This window comes from Lytechinus variegatus, chromosome 15 (genome assembly GCF_018143015.1).
Source record: "Lytechinus variegatus isolate NC3 chromosome 15, Lvar_3.0, whole genome shotgun sequence".
NCBI classification, from domain to species: Eukaryota; Metazoa; Echinodermata; class Echinoidea; order Temnopleuroida; family Toxopneustidae; genus Lytechinus; species Lytechinus variegatus.
This window is the reverse complement of record NC_054754.1, coordinates 4,100,296-4,119,571: the sequence shown is the minus strand read 5'-3', so window position 1 is coordinate 4,119,571 and position 19,276 is coordinate 4,100,296. Positions and strand designations below refer to the sequence as shown.

The 19,276-nt window shown below is 39.5% G+C and overlaps 1 protein-coding gene and 1 pseudogene across 1 annotated transcript; both read right to left on the bottom strand.

The window, feature by feature from the left end:
- Window positions 1–3,046: 3,046 nt before the first annotated feature.
- On the bottom strand, window positions 3,047–6,685 carry LOC121428708 (annotated as a pseudogene).
- Window positions 6,686–6,875: 190 nt separating this feature from the next.
- On the bottom strand, window positions 6,876–10,936 carry LOC121428709. The gene has a single exon (XM_041625521.1). The coding sequence runs from the start codon at window positions 7,712–7,714 to the stop codon at window positions 7,226–7,228; it is 489 nt and encodes a 162-aa protein (XP_041481455.1). The 5' UTR covers window positions 7,715–10,936; the 3' UTR covers window positions 6,876–7,225.
- Window positions 10,937–19,276: the final 8,340 nt, after the last annotated feature.

Sequence of the window (19,276 nt, the reverse complement as noted above, 5' to 3'; positions counted from 1 at the left end):
TGTCTTCTGAAAGATCTGAGTCAATACCAACATTCCAAGTGTTTGAAATAAGATATCAAAATAACCTCGAGATGCAATTGATATCGGCACTGTGATAAGGTGAAAGACTAAAAGCAAATCTGAAATTTCTATTTGATAGGGTCAGGCTATTACTGGCTTTTTAGGTAAGTTTGATTTTGTTTCTGTTGTTTATTTGTTCATTTCTAGGCAAGATGATAATAACATGACAAATAAAAAAAGAAACATTTTTGCCTGGAGATCTCCTACGAGAGATGAAAATTCCCTCCAGAGGTTCTCATTGGCTGACCCTACGTAGAAAAAGTAAAATTGTCATAATGTAAACATGTTATCATAATCAAACTTAAAAAAATAACTTCATTGTAAAATAAAAAACTAAAACATGGGTGTTAAATTGAAAAAACATCCCAAATTTCAAATTGAATCAAACCAGCAATTAATGCATTTATTGAATTCTAGAAACAGCATTGTAAGTCAATTAGCTGAAATTTGATAGTATCAAAGAGAAATGTAATGGCAGCGTGTTATTGCTGATTTAACAAAAAATGTCATAAGTCCCTCTATGTCTTTCTGTGGGACCTTGTCATAGGTTTTTCCCCCATTAATATATTCCTGTTGATGATCTTTAACCCTGTGCAAATGTCTTCCAACAGCACCATTAAGGATGTGCCTTATTTGTGTGTGTGTTGAGAGCAATGATTATGCAATATTTTTTGTGTTATGAATCATATGAAATGTTTGTGAAGTGTAAGCACCTTGCATATCTGTTATAGATTTCTGAATATGAAGTTCTGCCAAGTATCATCAAAATGATTACCAACTATGTACAATCTACATGAGAAATCGATCATTTATGTACATGTACCACTGGACCATGGCACTGGGAAGTCGGGGCCCCCCAAGATTTTCCTTTGGGTGCTATGTGCATTATTCTCCATAGGCGGCGCCCCCTGCATTTCTGGTACTGTAGGTGTGACAAAATGGAGGAAGATAACCAAATGAACTATATTTTGTATTAAATCTTTTTTTTGCTGTTGCTTGTTTTACATCAGCACCCCCAGTAGGTGTTCCCATGGCCCTGCCCTGGACCAAGCATTCTTCACATCTTTCAGAGGATTTGATGTTTGTTTTTTGTAGACCTACATGTAATTGATACATGTATGTAGGTGGAGACAAGTTTTCACTGTTTCATGAGAAACAACATTAATCCTACTGATGGCTTTATTCATACATTGTCAAAAAGTTCTGTTGCTTTCCATCTTTCCATCAATATCAGCAGGAGATGTATAAATTCACTGGAGTAGAAAGCTTTGAACTGTAGTAAGCTTCTGGAAAGGGCGTTTGTTGACATTACCCCATCTAAGTCGTGTTGTTGGAGGTTCTTGTATCCAGATTCGAATCAATTTCCTGACAATACCTTTTTGCATATAATCTATTGGAGACTGACTGCTCATTCCTGCATGTAGTTGCATCAAAACACTTGTGTCATGATAGTGTTCTTGGATAGGAAATCTACCATTGGCAATCCTTTCTTATCCACTCTCTGGGAATGTAAGACGATGCTCAATAAAAAAACTACTTTGGGTACTCTTATCACATCCATATCCTAGTTGTGCAGTTCTTCCCCCCCAAAATGAATCTACCAACCTTCCAATTTTATTTGATTATAAGAATGTGTACATTATGAAATGAAAATGTGTCTTCTGATGAACTGAGAGTGAGATCAACAGATGTAGAACCACCAGTGTGTAGGACACTGCAGGATTTATCCCGACCGGCATCCCAGAACCTCTTTCATCATTTCGAAATATCAACATGATATTCTTCCTCTCCCACTTGGCCTGTTATTGTCCGTTGCTGTCTTGTAGTCCCTCTTGAGAGTCTTTAACTTATTCTTTATTTGGACCGGGGTTCTTTCGAAGCCCAGGCACGCCAGACGGGCGGCCAAGGTATTGTAAATTGTTATGTTCCTAATACTAGATGTAGATCTAGAGAAGGCCCCTGCCGTATACACCTCCTCTTCGATCTCTCCACATTGAAACTAAAAAAGGCCTTTGTGGCCTCCTCACTCCTGTGCGTCATTCATGTTGTCACTGGTATGTTAACATAAAATACCGGTAAAAATATCACCCTTATTGTAGTCCAGGTCAAAGTGACCTTCAGGATGGTCCTTTCAGGCTCACACATGAATTCAAACAAGGAATCTAGGAGAAGTTCTGGTGATACTGCCTCTGACCCAAACAAGGCAGAAACTACAAATGCCTTACTTGGGGACAGAGGCAGTACCCCAACATCCCGGTAACCCTTTACAAAAATCCTGGCAATGGCCTGCCAGTAATGGGCTGTCATATCTTACTAGTGGGACTCCCTCCTCAACATCACAGTGGTTTGCAAATTCTGCCCAGAAAGCCGTATACGCCTCCCTTGACAAGCCAATTCCAACTCCCTACTCTTTTGCTCTGCTTCTATTAATAAAGCCAAAGGCGAAGTTTTGGTCGATAACCTGTTCTCTCCTTTCAGGGTGACATTGCTAGATAAATGAAGTGGTGAATGTTTAACCCTAAACAGACCGGGGGGGGGGTGAAACAACACCCCTCATTCCAAATTCCAAAAGGGCCGAAACCCAATTTTGGGTTGATTTGAGTTATTTATGTCATTGTGTACATCTTGACATACTTTTTTAAAATGATTATGAAGATATTTATGAATTATGACGTCTCTATTTAGCCAAAAACATGAATAGTTTTTAAGTGAGCATTTTGATGTTTTCGTATTTAAAGAATTTCAGGGATTTTAAAATCATACCAATCTTATTACAAAGGCTCTCCATTTACAGCCAAGATATCACATGTTATAAGACAACGAAATTTGAATTGGGCATGCCACCATCACGTCTTTATGGGGCAAATCATGACAAATGGCCTGGTGGGTGTTTCATAAAGCTGTTCGTAAAGTTACGCACAACTTATCGCACGACTGGAACATGTTCTTAGGTCATTAATTTCTTACATAGGATATCACATAGCACAAGAAAGGATCACCAGTCCGTAAAGTCATTCGTATCTTATGAACAGCTTTATGAAACACCCCCCCCGGTATGAATACCCTACATGTGCATTGTCTTTCAATGCCACAAACCATGGTTTGTGCCAGTTTGTAAAATTATTAAATGCCATGTGCTTATCTTACAGGCACAAACCACATATGTGCTGCATATCAACCACATTTGGATGGGATGTTTTAATTACGCCTAAATGAAGCATGTTGCCCTCATGCATTTTAGAAGCATTTTTAAGAGAGATTTGAACGGTTCCATTACTATGTAAGATCGTTGTTTAAATTTCACTCACCTTCCTGATTGAGCGTGAGCAGGAGCTGATATGCAGGCCCTTCAAAGATATTTTGTCTGAGCACCTCCCGAACCACGAGTCTGAAGAATTCTTTTGGAGGCCCTCCCATGTCAACTGCTCCTTCCGATTGTCTGCCTGTACTAAACATAACGTCAAGGCCTGCTGATACATCGAAGGTTGGCCTCCTCAGCCCGGAGGGATCCGCTCATCACCCCCCCCCCCCTTGAAATACAGAAATGAGATTTGAGCGGCTGTGATCGATTCTTCTAGATAACTTCTCTAACTCCCCTTTCAGGGTGACATTGCTAGATAACTGAAGGGGGTGAATGTTTAAGATTGATACAAAAATTTGTCATGAAATAATGTGCAAGACTCCCCCATCAATGACAGTTTTAATTTCAACTTTAATATTGCCCACATGCATTTTTAAGAGAGATTTGAAAGGTTCCAATTCTATGTAAGGTCGTTGTTTAAATTTCACTCACCTTCCTGATTGAGCGTAAGCAGGAGCTGATTTGCAGGCCCTTCAAAGATATTTTGTCTGAGCACCTCCCGAACCACGAGTCTGAAGAATTCTTTTGGAGGCCCTCCCATGTCAACTGCTCCTTCCGATTGTCTGCCTGTACTAAACATAACGTCAAGGCCTGCTGATACATCAAAGGTTGGCCTCCTCAGAGCCCGGAGGTATCCGCTCATCACCCCCCCCTTGAAATACAGAAATGAGATTTGAGCGGCTGTGATCGATTCTTCTAGATAACTTCTGTAACTCCCCTTTCAGGGTGACATTGCTAGATGAATGTTTAAGATTGATACAAAAATTTGTCATGAAATAATGTGCAAGACTCCCCCATCAATGACAGTTTTAATTTCAACTTTAATATTGCCCACATGCATTTTTAAGAGAGATTTGAAAGGTTCCAATTCTATGTAAGGTCCTTGTTTAAATTTCACTCACCTTCCTGATTGAGAGTAAGCAGGAGCTGAATTGCAGGCCCTTCAAAGATATTTTGTCTGAGCACCTCCCGAACCACGAGTCTGAAGAATTCTTTTGGAGGCCCTCCCATGTCAACTGCTCCTTCTTATTGTCTGCCTGTACTAAACATAACGTCAAGGCCTGCTGATACATCGAAGGTTGGCCTCCTCAGAGCCCGGAGGGATCCGCTCATCACCCCCCCTTGAAATACAGAAATGAGATTTGAGCGGCTGTGATCGATTCTTCTAGATAACTTCTCTAACTCCCCTTTCAGGGTGACATTGCTAGATAAATGAAGAGGGTGAATGTTTAAGATTGATACAAAAATTTGTCATGAAAAAATGTGCAAGACTCCCCCATCAATGACAGTTTTAATTTCAACTTTATTGTAGGTTTTCATGAGTCTTGAGTCTAAAGCTAGTAACTTTTTCAGGGTTGGTGCACTTGAAAAAAAAATTGAAGACATCTTAAAAGAAAAGCACACGAGTCCCTTAGAGTCTCTAACATTGACCGTTAGGACTAATTATAAGAACAAAGTCCCAAATAAATATATAAATACATGTAATATACATTGTTGTTCAACTTGCAATGTCGATGACAGCACTTATCATATTATGGAACGTATCGTCGCTGGGCTTTATAACCCTATAACCCTGTTAACATAACATCTCATTCTATCAGTGCTCGATTGTATAGTCTTCTTCATTCGGAACTACATGTTTTTCCATGTGACTGGTTGATGGCGACAGCATGGCTTAGATTGTGTGGTGCTGGCACTCTCCGTCTACGTGGCAGAGGGAGAACAGCAGAGGACTGTGATGATTGGATGTTTGAATAGCCATGCTCGGGAATGTTAGATTATTTTGATGGCTGCCCAGCACGCAGCCTTGCCCCTCCCGATCTACCCATGTGATTTCTCCGTCTTGCAGTGGCAGTAGGTTGAACACCAATGTGTTTGCTACCACTCAGGCGAACACGCTTCACATTCCCTGTCTTTTTGCCTCTCTTTTGAAGTGCTCTTGCTGCCCCGGCATATTTACCAAAGGAATGCATGGCTGATGCAAGACTAGTGTCTGTCTTTATTCTGTGGTAGCGTTGTACCATTGTTGCAATTGCTGGGTTGAATAGATCTGGGGATTTCTCAAATGTGGACTCCATCTCCTGACACATATTCCTGAACTGTTCCATTAGATCATCTGAAACAGAAATGGAGACCATCAATGTTATAACTTACAAGTGTATCCACTCTCTCTCTCTCTCGACACAATCAACATATGATTCTATTGATGAAATAATCTGAAAACTTAACTCACTGCAGAAATGTACAATATATTGCTCTAAAAATAGGAATTGATTATAAGTGAAGATTTTAATGAAACATATATCAAAGGCCAGCAATATGTTGCAGATATTTAGTACTCCTAGTAATTGACACATATATATGTAATTCATATAATTCAATGGTCAAGTTGATGAGCACTAATTTGCACCTGAAGTTGTAGATTCATGGTGATCAAGTGCCAAACAACAAACAGACAACAAGCCTCTGTAACTACTCAACATTATCCATCTTATTTTACTACCCGACTGATGATAAAATATGTCAAATATGTTCCAGTCTTGCAGACTTGCAGTATAAAAGAAAGATTTCGAGCTGTTAAGAAGAATTTAATAAAGATTTTAAAAAAGTATTTTCAAAGATATGCAGACTTTGGGTTTTTTTTCTAATGTGGCTAATTAACCAATCCTAGATGTAGCATTTATTCAAAACCAAGTTTTTTGCAGTCTTTGAGTACGTTCATACCTTAAATGTGATTTTCAATCCAACTGAAGGAAATGTACGCTTCACTCGCCAAGTGGTTGAGGAAGCGTCTTGAAAACTGTCAAAATCTTGTTCGGAATGCAGATCAAGGCGAATAGTTGCTGATAAATGTACTTCATCACTCTGGGAGAAGTTACATGTACATGTATCTGCGTGACAGGCATGGTAGGTACATGTATAACCCTCAGGTAAAATAGTCTGGTGAGGCTATACAAGATGTCAACAAAATAAAAGTCACACACACAGATGAAGGAAATGAGCATACATTTTACTCAATTTAAAATGTTATACAGGGTGTATCAAGAAAAAGGAAACCCAAATTTGATCAATAATAATTTCAAAAATATAACTGGCAAAAGTGGGGTTTATATCAACAGATCAACTCATTGCCTTTCTTATGATAGCACTCTTAACTCGTCATGCCCACGCATCACTGAACACCATTGTTCTGAAAAAGTGTTACAAAATTTCAAGTGGTTCATTCTCACGCATCTTTCAGTTTCAAAATTAATCTTTTTTAGGATGAAGACAAAATGATGAAACATATCAACAATTATTCATTTTCAAACTTTGTTTTTCTTCACTTCTTGATCATTTCTTTTTTAAAATGTCTGTAACAAATAAGAATAAGTCTCTGAACTCTTCAAGCTAATGCTGATGAAATGAGAAAGAAAAGATGAGTGTGATGAAACCAGATTTTTTGCTTATGCTCCAAGTCCCTCGATGTGTCCCGCTCCTCTCTCCAAACAAAGCTGACACCTGCGCTGGATCCCATTCATGACCTGTCTCACTTGTTCAGGGTTTGCCCTCAATCTGTCCACCTCAACTTGAATTCTCTCCCTTAGTTCTTAAAGGGTAGCGGGTGGTGTGACAAAGACTCTGTCCTTGTATGGGACTCGTATAGGATCCGGAGCAGGACTAAATCATATGCACGATCATTTAGGATATCAATACCTAAAAATCGTCTGCGCACTTTTGGTCTGTCGCTGGAGTAGCTAAAAATTATTCAATTCTCTGATCATTTCTCACTTTACTAGATCTATACAACGTTAAGTCAGGTAATTACTGGTTAGAGCTCAAATTCACTGGAGTCTCCAAACTAAGCAAGATCCCCGCCAAGTACTCGAAAGCAGACACTGCATCGTCGTTTTGACTGGCAGTGCTTGCATCGTCATCATACTCGTTGAGGATCTGTGAAAATTCGTTTGGAACCATCTCCCGCAGAAAGACGGAGAGGTCAGAGGGCTGATGGGGTGACTCTCCTCCTCCCATCATCCTCCTCTTTTTAGAGAAGTCTGCCCATTCAGCCTTCCCCGCGAGCTTTATCCTCTTCCATTGATCTTGTATTTCTTTCATGCTCCTCCTCTCTCCATACCGGGCAAAAAATTCACCGAAAATTTCTACCCAGGCCGTGATTTTAGCCGAGTTGGCCTGGAAATTGTTTCTCTTCTTTCCTTTAATATCTATTTTATCACCGACGAGGTGAACAAGCAGGGTTTTTTCCGAACTGTCCCAGTTTCTTTTCCTCGCCATCTTGTGACTTTCCTCCATGGTTATTTGGATATTGTAACTTGTTAAAGGAATTTATCTCGAGTAGCAGAAGATTATCACAATTATCACAATTATCACAATAGCCTGTAACTTGGGACGGAGAGGTCAGAGGGCTGATGGGGTGACTCTCCTCCTCCCGTCATCCTCCTCTTTTTAGAGAAGTCTGCCCATTCAGCCTTCCCCGCGAGCTTTATCCTCTTCCATTGATCTCGTATTTCTTTCATGCTCCTCTCTCCATACCGGGCAAAAAATTCACCGAAGATTTCTGCCCAGGCCGTGATTTTAGCCGAGTTGGCCTGGAAATTGTTTCTCTTCTTTCCTTTAATATCTATTTTATCACCGACGAGGTGAACAAGCAGGGTTTTTTCCGAACTGTCCCAGTTTCTTTTCCTCGCCATCTTGTGACTTTCCTCCATGGTTATTTGGATATTGTAACTTGTTAAAGGAATTTATCTCGAGTAGCAGAAGATTATCACAATTATCACAATTATCACAGTAGCCTGTAACTTGGGACGGAGAGGTCAGAGGGCTGATGGGGTGACTCTCCTCCTCCCGTCATCCTCTTTTTAGAGAAGTCTGCCCATTCAGCCTTCCCCGCGAGCTTTATCCTCTTCCATTGATCTCGTATTTCTTTCATGCTCCTCTCTCCATACCGGGCAAAAAATTCACCGAAGATTTCTACCCAGGCCGTGATTTTAGCCGAGTTGGCCTGGAAATTGTTTCTCTTCTTTCCTTTAATATCTATTTTATCACCGACGAGGTGAACAAGCAGGGTTTTTTCCGAACTGTCCCAGTTTCTTTTCCTCGCCATCTTGTGACTTTCCTCCATGGTTATTTGGATATTGTAACTTGTTAAAGGAATTTATCTCGAGTAGCAGAAGATTATCACAATTATCACAATAGCCTGTAACTTGGGACGGAGAGGTCAGAGGGCTGATGGGGTGACTCTCCTCCTCCCGTCATCCTCTTTTTAGAGAAGTCTGCCCATTCAGCCTTCCCCGCGAGCTTTATCCTCTTCCATTGATCTCGTATTTCTTTCATGCTCCTCCTCTCTCCATACCGGGCAAAAAATTCACCGAAGATTTCTACCCAGGCCGTGATTTTAGCCGAGTTGGCCTGGAAATTGTTTCTCTTCTTTCCTTTAATATCTATTTTATCACCGACGAGGTGAACAAGCAGGGTTTTTTCCGAACTGTACCAGTTTCTTTTCCTCGCCATCTTGTGACTTTCCTCCATGGTTATTTGGATATTGTAACTTGTTAAAGGAATTTATCTCGAGTAGCAGAAGATTATCACAATTATCACAATAGCCTGTAACTGGGGACGCATGTCAGAAAAAAGTCCAGGAGCTGAACAACTTTGTATGCTCTTACTCTTTCGAAGATCTTATCCTCATCGCCGCTTCTGCCTAATTATTTGTGTTGTTACCCCGAATGGGTAAGTCATGACGATAGCACACAGCCCATGCTTGACGGGGATTGTAGAGTTTCTCAACATGTGCTTGGAAGTTTGGATACAGGCGAGCAATTTCACTACCATGGAGCTCTTCATATGCTTCCTCAAGAGCATCTTCTGTCATTGAGAATGTCATCTTTTTGACAGCAAAACGCAGCTGTGGTCTATGCTCCTTATGTGATTCTTTCCCTCCCACAGGAATCTCCACACTGCCTGCAACAAGTGGAAAATACAAAGAATCAATGTAGCCTTTGGAAAAACTTGCTTCAAGGATCTACTTTTCTGCCTCGCTATCATCAGACAAAAATACAGGAGGGCCAAGGTTGCCAGGGCCAAAAAAGGCATCTTTAGGTATTATGTCCAAGTACAGTTTCAATGCCAGGGTAATGCACTCCCTAGACTTGGAGGTAACAATCAGGCATCCCAGGGGCAATCCACCAGCAGCACTGTGGGTCAGCAGCATGAATACCCTGCAGTCATATTGATCCATGCCCCCTGAAGCATCGATAAAGACAAGTTCTCCGCTATATTCATGCTTCTGACTGCAGCGCTTCATGAGAGGAGAATATAAAGTGATGGCGATCTTGTTATTAACTTGATCAATCTTGGCACAGATATCCCTTGCCTCATTGTTGTACCCTGCAATGGCAGCTTTGAGGTCACTCAGCATTTTCTCGCCACTTGCAGCACCATAGGCCTTGTCAAAGATCTTCCGGTACAACCTGGCATACAAACACATGAAAATTCATAAATGGTGACTAAACATGGTAAATATTTTAGGATACTAATGATTACAGCTTCCATATACATGTAGTGTGACCTGGAAGATCAGTAAGAATTTGACATTGTTCCCTGTAGCTCAATCATTAAGGTCTTGATGATTCTTGGTGAAGATTTCTCTACTCTTCTCTAGAGAGATTGTGGTCGCATAGATAAGTTGTGGACGCCATTGGCATTGTTCTTGGTAGCTCGATCATTTTAGGCGCACGCGTATTACCGTTGCGTAATAGTGAAGCTTCGGAATTATGAACGTATGTGATTCAAAACGTATAGTGATTTACATATTACACTTTTCCGAGTTACTTCATGAAAATGAAACAGTAAATTTCTTAAGGCAAGACAATACTTTCAATTTATATTCATGATATGTCAACCCTTAGACGAATAAGTGGTACAGTCAAGCACACTTGTAAAACAGAACTCACATTTTTCTTACAAGAAACAACCCGCAAAGTATAGATTTATATTTCTTCAACTGGCAACATGTGCAAAGGCAAGATAAAAATGGAGAATACAAAAAGAAGCACAAATTAGTGGGTCATGTGCACTAATTTGCTGATCATCTTATGCCTGCTGCTAACTTGCAGAACATAGGATATAAGTAACATTCATATTACATATGTCTGAAATATAGACTATTCACATACCAATGGGCACATAAAAGTAGTTTGGCAAGAATAATTCAGATACTAAAGTGCAGTTGAATGACATCAAATTTAGTAAATAATAAAAAGCCCAACTACAGCTAGATGGGATCCGTCACTGCTTTTTACCTGTGCATTCGATATATCATCAGACACATGCTTTTACACATCCCTCTATTAAAAAGATCTATTCCATCATCAAGAACCATGGAAAGTGGAAATTTATGGAAATTACAGTACACAACAATAGGAAGAGCAGCTCTAAAGTGACATCACAATATTAAAATTTAAAAAAATTGTTACTTTAATATCCTTTGAATAATAATAATTATACTTGCTTACATGTATACACTTGCTTATATAGCGCTTAATACTTTGTCAGAAGTCTCTAAGCGCTCTACAGTATATGCAGCATAATTACCCTGGCTGTAGCAGTGCAGCTGTTACCCGCACTGCGTTTCAAGGAATAAATTCCTGCCATTTACCTCATTTACCCCATTTACCTGGATTTTCGTCAAACCTTCACCCATATGTTTCTCTCACGTTTCTGCTTTTACCAAAACCATCTTAATGTCAAGGTGGACTTTCCCTTTAAAGGAGGATGTCAATTTTCCTTCTTTTGGTTGTTATTTTTATGGGAGGTTAGGTGATGTCTTCTCAAATCTTGATTCTGCATTACAGTGTTGTTTGGGCATTATCTAAGTTATTTTCGCTGGACTCTGTCCCAGCTTTTCATATGGTTTAGCAAAGACTATAAGATTTCTGGAGTGTGACTTTCCCTTTAATCGAGAGCACGGACCATGACGCCATTGTTAAAGTGAGAAATAAATGTCACCTTCCTTACAGCTTAGAGAATTGTCTCAGGTACAAACATAAAAAAAATTGAGAGAGAAATGATATTTACCAAGCCATTATCATGCCATTGAAAAAACAGTTGGGCTTTTGATTGTAGCCATCATTCGTTCAGAAAATAAAGAATAGGAGGACAGGATAGGGAGAGCTAGCTGCAGAGCACAGGTGTTGGCAATGGGGAACTCTGCAGTGACGATGTTAGATAGGGCAATACTGTCCCTGTGGTGGGAGATGATTTTCTGTTTTTTCCCTCTTTATTAGGAATTGCTGTAGCCTCTGCCCACTTGGTGAAATAGTCTGTCTAAGTGACAATGTATCTAGTTCCATTCTTAGTGGGTTTTAGAGGTCCAACAAGGTTCACTCCAATCTGGAAGAAAAGTTGTGAGAAAAGTTGTGTACATAACAATGCATGCAAAGAATTGCAGGACTATCGATTATACCGTTAGGGAATAATATAGGTTCAGGGAATGTTTGAACTCATAGATTTATCATGTGTTATCCACTAATTTAAAGCTAAATTACAGTAGTTGCAGTAAAACACTGATTTCGTGAGAAAGTCTGTATATCATCAGACACATGCTTTTACACATCCCTCTATTAAAAAGATCTATTCCATCATCAAGAACCATGGAAAGTGGAAATTTATGGAAATTACATTACACAACAATAGGAAGAGCAGCTCTAAAGTGACATCACAATACTAAAATTTAAAAAATTTGTTACTTTAATATCCTTTGAATAATAATAATTATACTTACTTACATGTATATACTTGCTTATATAGCGCATAATACTTACTTTGTCAGAAGTCTTAAAGCGCTCTACAGTATATGCAGCATAATTACCCTGGCTTTAGCAGTGCAGCTGTTACCCGCACTGCGTTTCAAGGAATAAATTCCTGCCATTTACCTCATTTACCCCATTTACCTGGATTTTCGTCAAACCTTCACTGATATGTTTCTCTCATGTTTCTGCTTTTACCAAAACCATCTTAATGTCAAGGTGGACTTTCCCTTTAAAGGAGGATGTCAATTTTCCTTCTTTTGGTTGTTATTTTTATGGGAGGTTAGGTGATGTCTTCTCAAATCTTGATTCTGCATTACAGTGTTGTTTGGGCATTATCTAAGTTATTTTCGCTGGACTGTGTCCCAGCTTTTCATATGGTTTAGCTAAGACTATAAGATTTCTGGAGTGTGACTTTCCCTTTAATCGAGAGCACGGACCATGACGCCATTGTTAAAGTGAGAAATAAATGTCACCTTCCTTACAGCTTAGAGAATTGTCTCAGGTACAAACATAAAAAAAATTGAGAGAGAAATGATATTTACCAAGCCATTATCATGCCATTGAAAAAACAGTTGGGCTTTTGATTGTAGCCATCATTCGTTCAGAAAATAAAGAATAGGAGGACAGGATAGGGAGAGCTAGCTGCAGAGCACAGGTGTTGGCAATGGGGAACTCTGCAGTGACGATGTTAGATAGGGCAATACTGTCCCTGTGGTGGGAGATGATTTTCTGTTTTTTTCCCTCTTTATTAGGAATTGCTGTAGCCTCTGCCCACTTGGTGAAATAGTCTGTCTAAGTGACAATGTATCTAGTTCCATTCTTAGTGGGTTTTAGAGGTCCAACAAGGTTCACTCCAATCTGGAAGAAAAGTTGTGAGAAAAGTTGTGTACATAACAATGCATGCAAAGAATTGCAGGACTATCGATTATACCGTTAGGGAATAATATAGGTTCAGGGAATGTTTGAACTCATAGATTTATCATGTGTTATCCACTAATTTAAAGCTAAATTACAGTAGTTGCAGTAAAACACTGATTTCGTGAGAAAGTCTGTATATCATCAGACACATGCTTTTACACATCCCTCTATTAAAAAGATCTATTCCATCATCAAGAACCATGGAAAGTGGAAATTTATGGAAATTACAGTACACAACAATAGGAAGAGCAGCTCTAAAGTGACATCACAATATTAAAATTTAAAAAAATTGTTACTTTAATATCCTTTGAATAATAATAATTATACTTGCTTACATGTATACACTTGCTTATATAGCGCTTAATACTTTGTCAGAAGTCTCTAAGCGCTCTACAGTATATGCAGCATGATTACCCTGGCTTTAGCAGTGCAGGTGTTACGCACACTGCGTTTCAAGGAATAAATTCCTGCCAGGTAACCATTTACCTCATTTACCCCATTTACCATTTACCTGGATTTTCGTCAAACCTTCACCCATATGTTTCTCTCACGTTTCTGCTTTTACCAAAACCATCTTAATGTCAAGGTGGACTTTCCCTTTAAAGGAGGATGTCAATTTTCCTTCTTTTGGTTGTTATTTTTATGGGAGGTTAGGTGATGTCTTCTCAAATCTTGATTCTGCATTACAGTGTTGTTTGGGCATTATCTAAGTTATTTTCGCTGGACTGTGTCCCAGCTTTTCATATGGTTTAGCTAAGACTATAAGATTTCTGGAGTGTGACTTTCCCTTTAATCGAGAGCACGGACCATGACGCCATTGTTAAAGTGAGAAATAAATGTCACCTTCCTTACAGCTTAGAGAATTGTCTCAGGTACAAACATAAAAAAAATTGAGAGAGAAATGATATTTACCAAGCCATTATCATGCCATTGAAAAAACAGTTGGGCTTTTGATTGTAGCCATCATTCGTTCAGAAAATAAAGAATAGGAGGACAGGATAGGGAGAGCTAGCTGCAGAGCACAGGTGTTGGCAATGGGGAACTCTGCAGTGACGATGTTAGATAGGGCAATACTGTCCCTGTGGTGGGAGATGATTTTCTGTTTTTTTCCCTCTTTATTAGGAATTGCTGTAGCCTCTGCCCACTTGGTGAAATAGTCTGTCTAAGTGACAATGTATCTAGTTCCATTCTTAGTGGGTTTTAGAGGTCCAACAAGGTTCACTCCAATCTGGAAGAAAAGTTGTGTACATAACAATGCATGCAAAGAATTGCAGGACTATTGATTATACCGTTAGGGAATAATATAGGTTCAGGGAATGTTTGAACTCATAGATTTATCATGTGTTATCCACTAATTTAAAGCTAAATTACTGTAGTTGCAGTAAAACACTGATTTCGTGAGAAAGTCTGTAAAACCAAGGTTAAGTATTACTACAGTATATCATCGTCGATCTAGATCTGGTACAGTTACATAAACTGAACTTTGTGAAATCATTAAATCTAAGCTGAAAAACAATCACACTGAAGATCGCCAACACAGATAGGCATACGTGGGACAGTGTATATTATATTGCTGGAATAAAGACCCGACGGAAGTGCCCAAATCCGCGCTTATTTTGCTTATTTCTCAGCAATTACACAATTTCTTCCAGAATCCTTCGGCACATATTTTTTATTCATATAAACAGACACTTGGGTGTTCATTATATTGGATTCTGTAAAAAGTCATTTTGAGATCGTTACCAAAACTGGCATTTACCTTTAAAGAAGGAGTTGAAAATACGATACCAATACTATTTATGACCTGTTGACAGCTAACTTGTATGAAATTTGACTGACTACAGAAAACGTCTTTTTGCAATTAAGGAAAAGTTGAGATAGACTTTACCTCTCAATATTAGGATGTCTCCGGAACCATCCAAGATACACTGCTATGCTTTCAAGGAATGTATATATATTTTTTTACAAAATCAACAGAGACATATATATTATATTTAATTATATACAAGGTTACATTTTAAGGTTTCAAAACTGCAAGATATACAAAAGTCAATCACAAACTCATCTAAATATCCGTATACACCTCCCCCCCATTCACAAGTACATGCATATAGTAGAAAATTTCAAACAAGTGGGTATATACTTGTAACTTGAACATACAACACTGAGAGACCTATTTTAAAAAGAAGTAAATCGAATTCGAAACTGATTTATTTTCATTCTATCACATGATGGTAACATGAGAATGACTTTATTTCTCTCTCTGCTTTCATTAGAAAGTTCTTTACACAAACAAGGTCTATTCACTTTTGGCACATAGTTTATCTTAAAGGAGCTGATCAAAAATGTTGATATTCAAAAAATATTTGTCAATGCATTGATTGCCAGGTGAGGCTGACACCTAGCAACCTTTTGACCATTGGTTGTAATTTTTTTCATGGCTGTGTGAGACACTTGAAGGAATACTTTGTGCAAATTTCAACAATTGAAGGGTGTTTCATTCAGACCGATTCTTTTCAAAGGGACATGCTGTCACTACATTATTAAAGTACTCACAGAATACTACTATCAGTGAATTAAAGTGTCACTGCATATCTTACACTTAAAAAGTTGTTTTGATCTGAAATAATACAAAAATGTTTATTTTTGGCTAGTTTTCCTTGAAGAGCATGTCAGGACAGGGCAGGAAATCCCACTACATCTAATATTATTGAAGACACCGATAACCCATTTTCCCCACACAACATACCTGATCCCACACTGCAGTTGCTGGAATGGGATGAAGAGGCTGCTTCATTTTAATTGTGGGCGCTGCCTTTTGGCATGGCACACAGATGTTCACGAAGTTGGCCACATCCTGGGATATTCCAGGCCAGTAGAAACGTTTCAATACAATAGATTGCGTTCTGTCCCTCCCTAAGTGCCCTGCAGTGGTGACATGAAAAAAACTTGTTTTGTTCTTTTGCGCTGTCTACAAAATTATATAAAGGAACATACATACTTTTTTTAACACAATATTTTTAAAGGCACATCTTGTCATCCAAGAAAGGCAGAGTCAAATTATTGCATTTTATGCTGTAATAGTGCAATCAATAGTTCGCAAAATGTGTGCGTAGGTTTGGAAGCGTGCGCATCTTTAGGATATGTCGCTTTTTGCTCAGAAGATGATTCATAAAGTTGTAGAATTTCATGTAAACATTTCTTAAAGCCTGATGCATTTGCTCAGAGGAAATTTCAATTGTAAATGACAAATTTCAGTCCCTAAAAGAGCCATTTTCACTGAAATTTAATACATAAGGTTTTATTGGAGCTGACTATTGGAGCTATTTGAGGCAAGTGCCAGTCACTGCATACCCTGACACTTTTGAAATGAGTACTAATTTTAAAAATGTTGATCAATGCATGGTTTGGGAAAAATAATGGTAATTAAAAAAAGGAAAAATAAATACACAAACTTAAAAAAAAAAATTGGTAGAACTGAAAAAAATTGGACTAAAATTCAATCTATTTTATTGTATTTTAGTCAGTTATAAAAAAGGAAAGCATGTAAAAGCATTGACAGTTAACATAACAAAATAATATTTGTACTTATTTATAAAGTCATTCACACAGCCAAAAGTTTGATTTAACCATAAATCAATGAACTGTATTTTGCAATTGGTAGATGATGGGCGAGGTGGATGATGATTTTTGGTGCAGTTTACCACCAAGATCACAAGGGGAGTGGAATCAGCCACTACCCCCCCCCCCCCCCCCTCCGCTACAACATAGCTAAAAAGCCCAGCCTAATTAAATCATGGCCGCCATCTCCTTCTGATCACTCTGTGTGTTCAAGAAATATGAAGCAAATTGTAATATCTCTATAGTTTTTCCTGAATTAAGTGGATTTAAGACAAAGAATGCAACATTTGAGATGATATGGTAAATGGTAATGGAGTACTCGAACAGGTTGCTGTGTAGTTTACATGATGTTGATCCTGACATCCAATGAAGTAATAATAATTCATAATTCTGTAGCATAATAAGTGGGTGCCTAACTGCATATTACTCTTGTCCCAGAACTGCTACACTGGCTATCATTTCATGCAAGCTCACATTTTATTACAGATTCTTCTGGTCACTTTTATTATGTGCACAAGTGCACAACATGATGACAATAAAAAAAGACAATTTTCTGAAAACTGAGTAAGCTGTAAATCCACAAAATGTATAATGAAAAGATGACATTTGTTTACACCATGTACCGTAAGAGGCAAATTGTTGGCTTTTTTCCAATCGCAAACGCAGTTAGATAGGCCCTTACCCCTGCATAGTCCTCCGGCCCTATTTTTTTTTTTGGGGGGTACACCACAATGTTACCTAGGACCCTACCCCTACTTCTTCCTAAGGCCCTATTTTTTTTTGGGGGGGGGCACAGCAATGTTACCTAGGCCCCTACCCCTGCCTCTTCCTACGGCCCTATATTCTTTTTTTTTTGGGGGGGGCACAGCAATGTTGGCCCTGCCCTTTGTTGTCTGGGGGCCATGGCCCTCATTTTTGCCGCCTTCCTCTCGCGCCTCATACGAGTTCTTTGGGAGGCAGTGTATAAACTGGCAGCATGGGAGGATTGGTGGGTGGCTTCCTCCTGATGGGGGCCATCCCGTTCCTCCATCTCCTCCCCTGAGCTGGCCATTAGAAACAATTCCTTTATCTCATTTGGAACATTGGTTTGTGCCATGGTTTCCTGTGAAATGACAGAAAAGAACACATTTTGCCTTCTTCTCTTGACAGATTTTTCTACTTCTCTCTACAGAAAGGGCAAAAATATTTGATATGCAGGCAATCTGCTTCCATCACACGGACGCAGTTACTATGAAACCATTCATCACACACACCGCATTGGATCATCATCATAAGGCTTCCTGCAGTAACAGTATACGTCCCTCCCAAAATTAGATGTGGGGACCTCGCTCCCATCTGTACATAATTTCAGTCAGTCTTGGTTAAGAGTCAGCACCTTGTTCCAGTATATGACTCGGTAAAGATAGGGGGTACATCTCTTGTAGATCCTTGCTGGACCCTTCCAAGGGGAAAGCAGCTTCTTGCACTTTCCCCTGGGGGTTCCAGAATATAAGAGGTATACCCGATCTCCCTCCTGAAATCGATGTAGATTTACCCTTACATCGAAGTCTTTTTTTTCATCCGTTTCTGTGTGGAGCGGTATCGTGTGCTCGACAAATATTTTCTGCAAATTTGGAAAAGTAATCTTCCAAAGACATGTCAGGCACAGATGAAGGAAGGAGAAAGACGAGCTCTGCAGGCTGATTGGTCTCGCGACCCAACATAAACTGATTGGGCGTGAATCCTGTACTCCTATTTACTGTCGATTGAATGGCCCCTGCAATTAGGGCAAGATGTTGATCCCACTGTTGTTGGGATTTGTCAGTATAACAAGGCACTGCATCCATCAAGGTGCGATTGAACTTCTCAACTTGTCATTTGGCCGATGGCCGATATGGAGTTGTTCTCGCCTCGTGGATGTGCAGTAATTTGCACACATTGACAAATAACTTACTCTCAAAGTTCCTGCCCTGGTCCGTGAATATCTGGAAGGGGAACCCAAATCGACAGAAAAATTCATTGAAATTCATTGACTGCGGCCTGAGCAGTAACCTCAGCCGTTTGTGAGGGCCGGGGAACACATTCAACCCATTTTGTAAAGTGGTCCACCATCATAAGAATGTACTCCTTACCCTTGGTGGTTTTAGGCAGCGGGCCTATGAAATCGAGGTGGACTTGTTCCATAGGGGCGCCGGCATGGTAATTGACTAAAGAGTGTTTTCCGTGCCACCCTCCTTTTTTGCTGCAGTTACATGTAGTACACCTGTGGATATACTCCTGGATGTCACGTGACATGCCATACCAGAAGTACTTGGACTTCAGCTTAATCTTCGTCCGGGCTATACCGGAATACGCTGCAGAGGGCAAGTCATGGTTTAGCCTGATCGCTTCCTAATGCAACGATTGAGGCATGACTAGGCTCAATCGTTGTCTTCCTTCCAGACGACTCCATCTTTCAAGGAAAACACCTCTCTGTTGATCTATAAGAAACTTTTCAGTGGGCCCCAAAAGGAAAATTGTGCTCTCA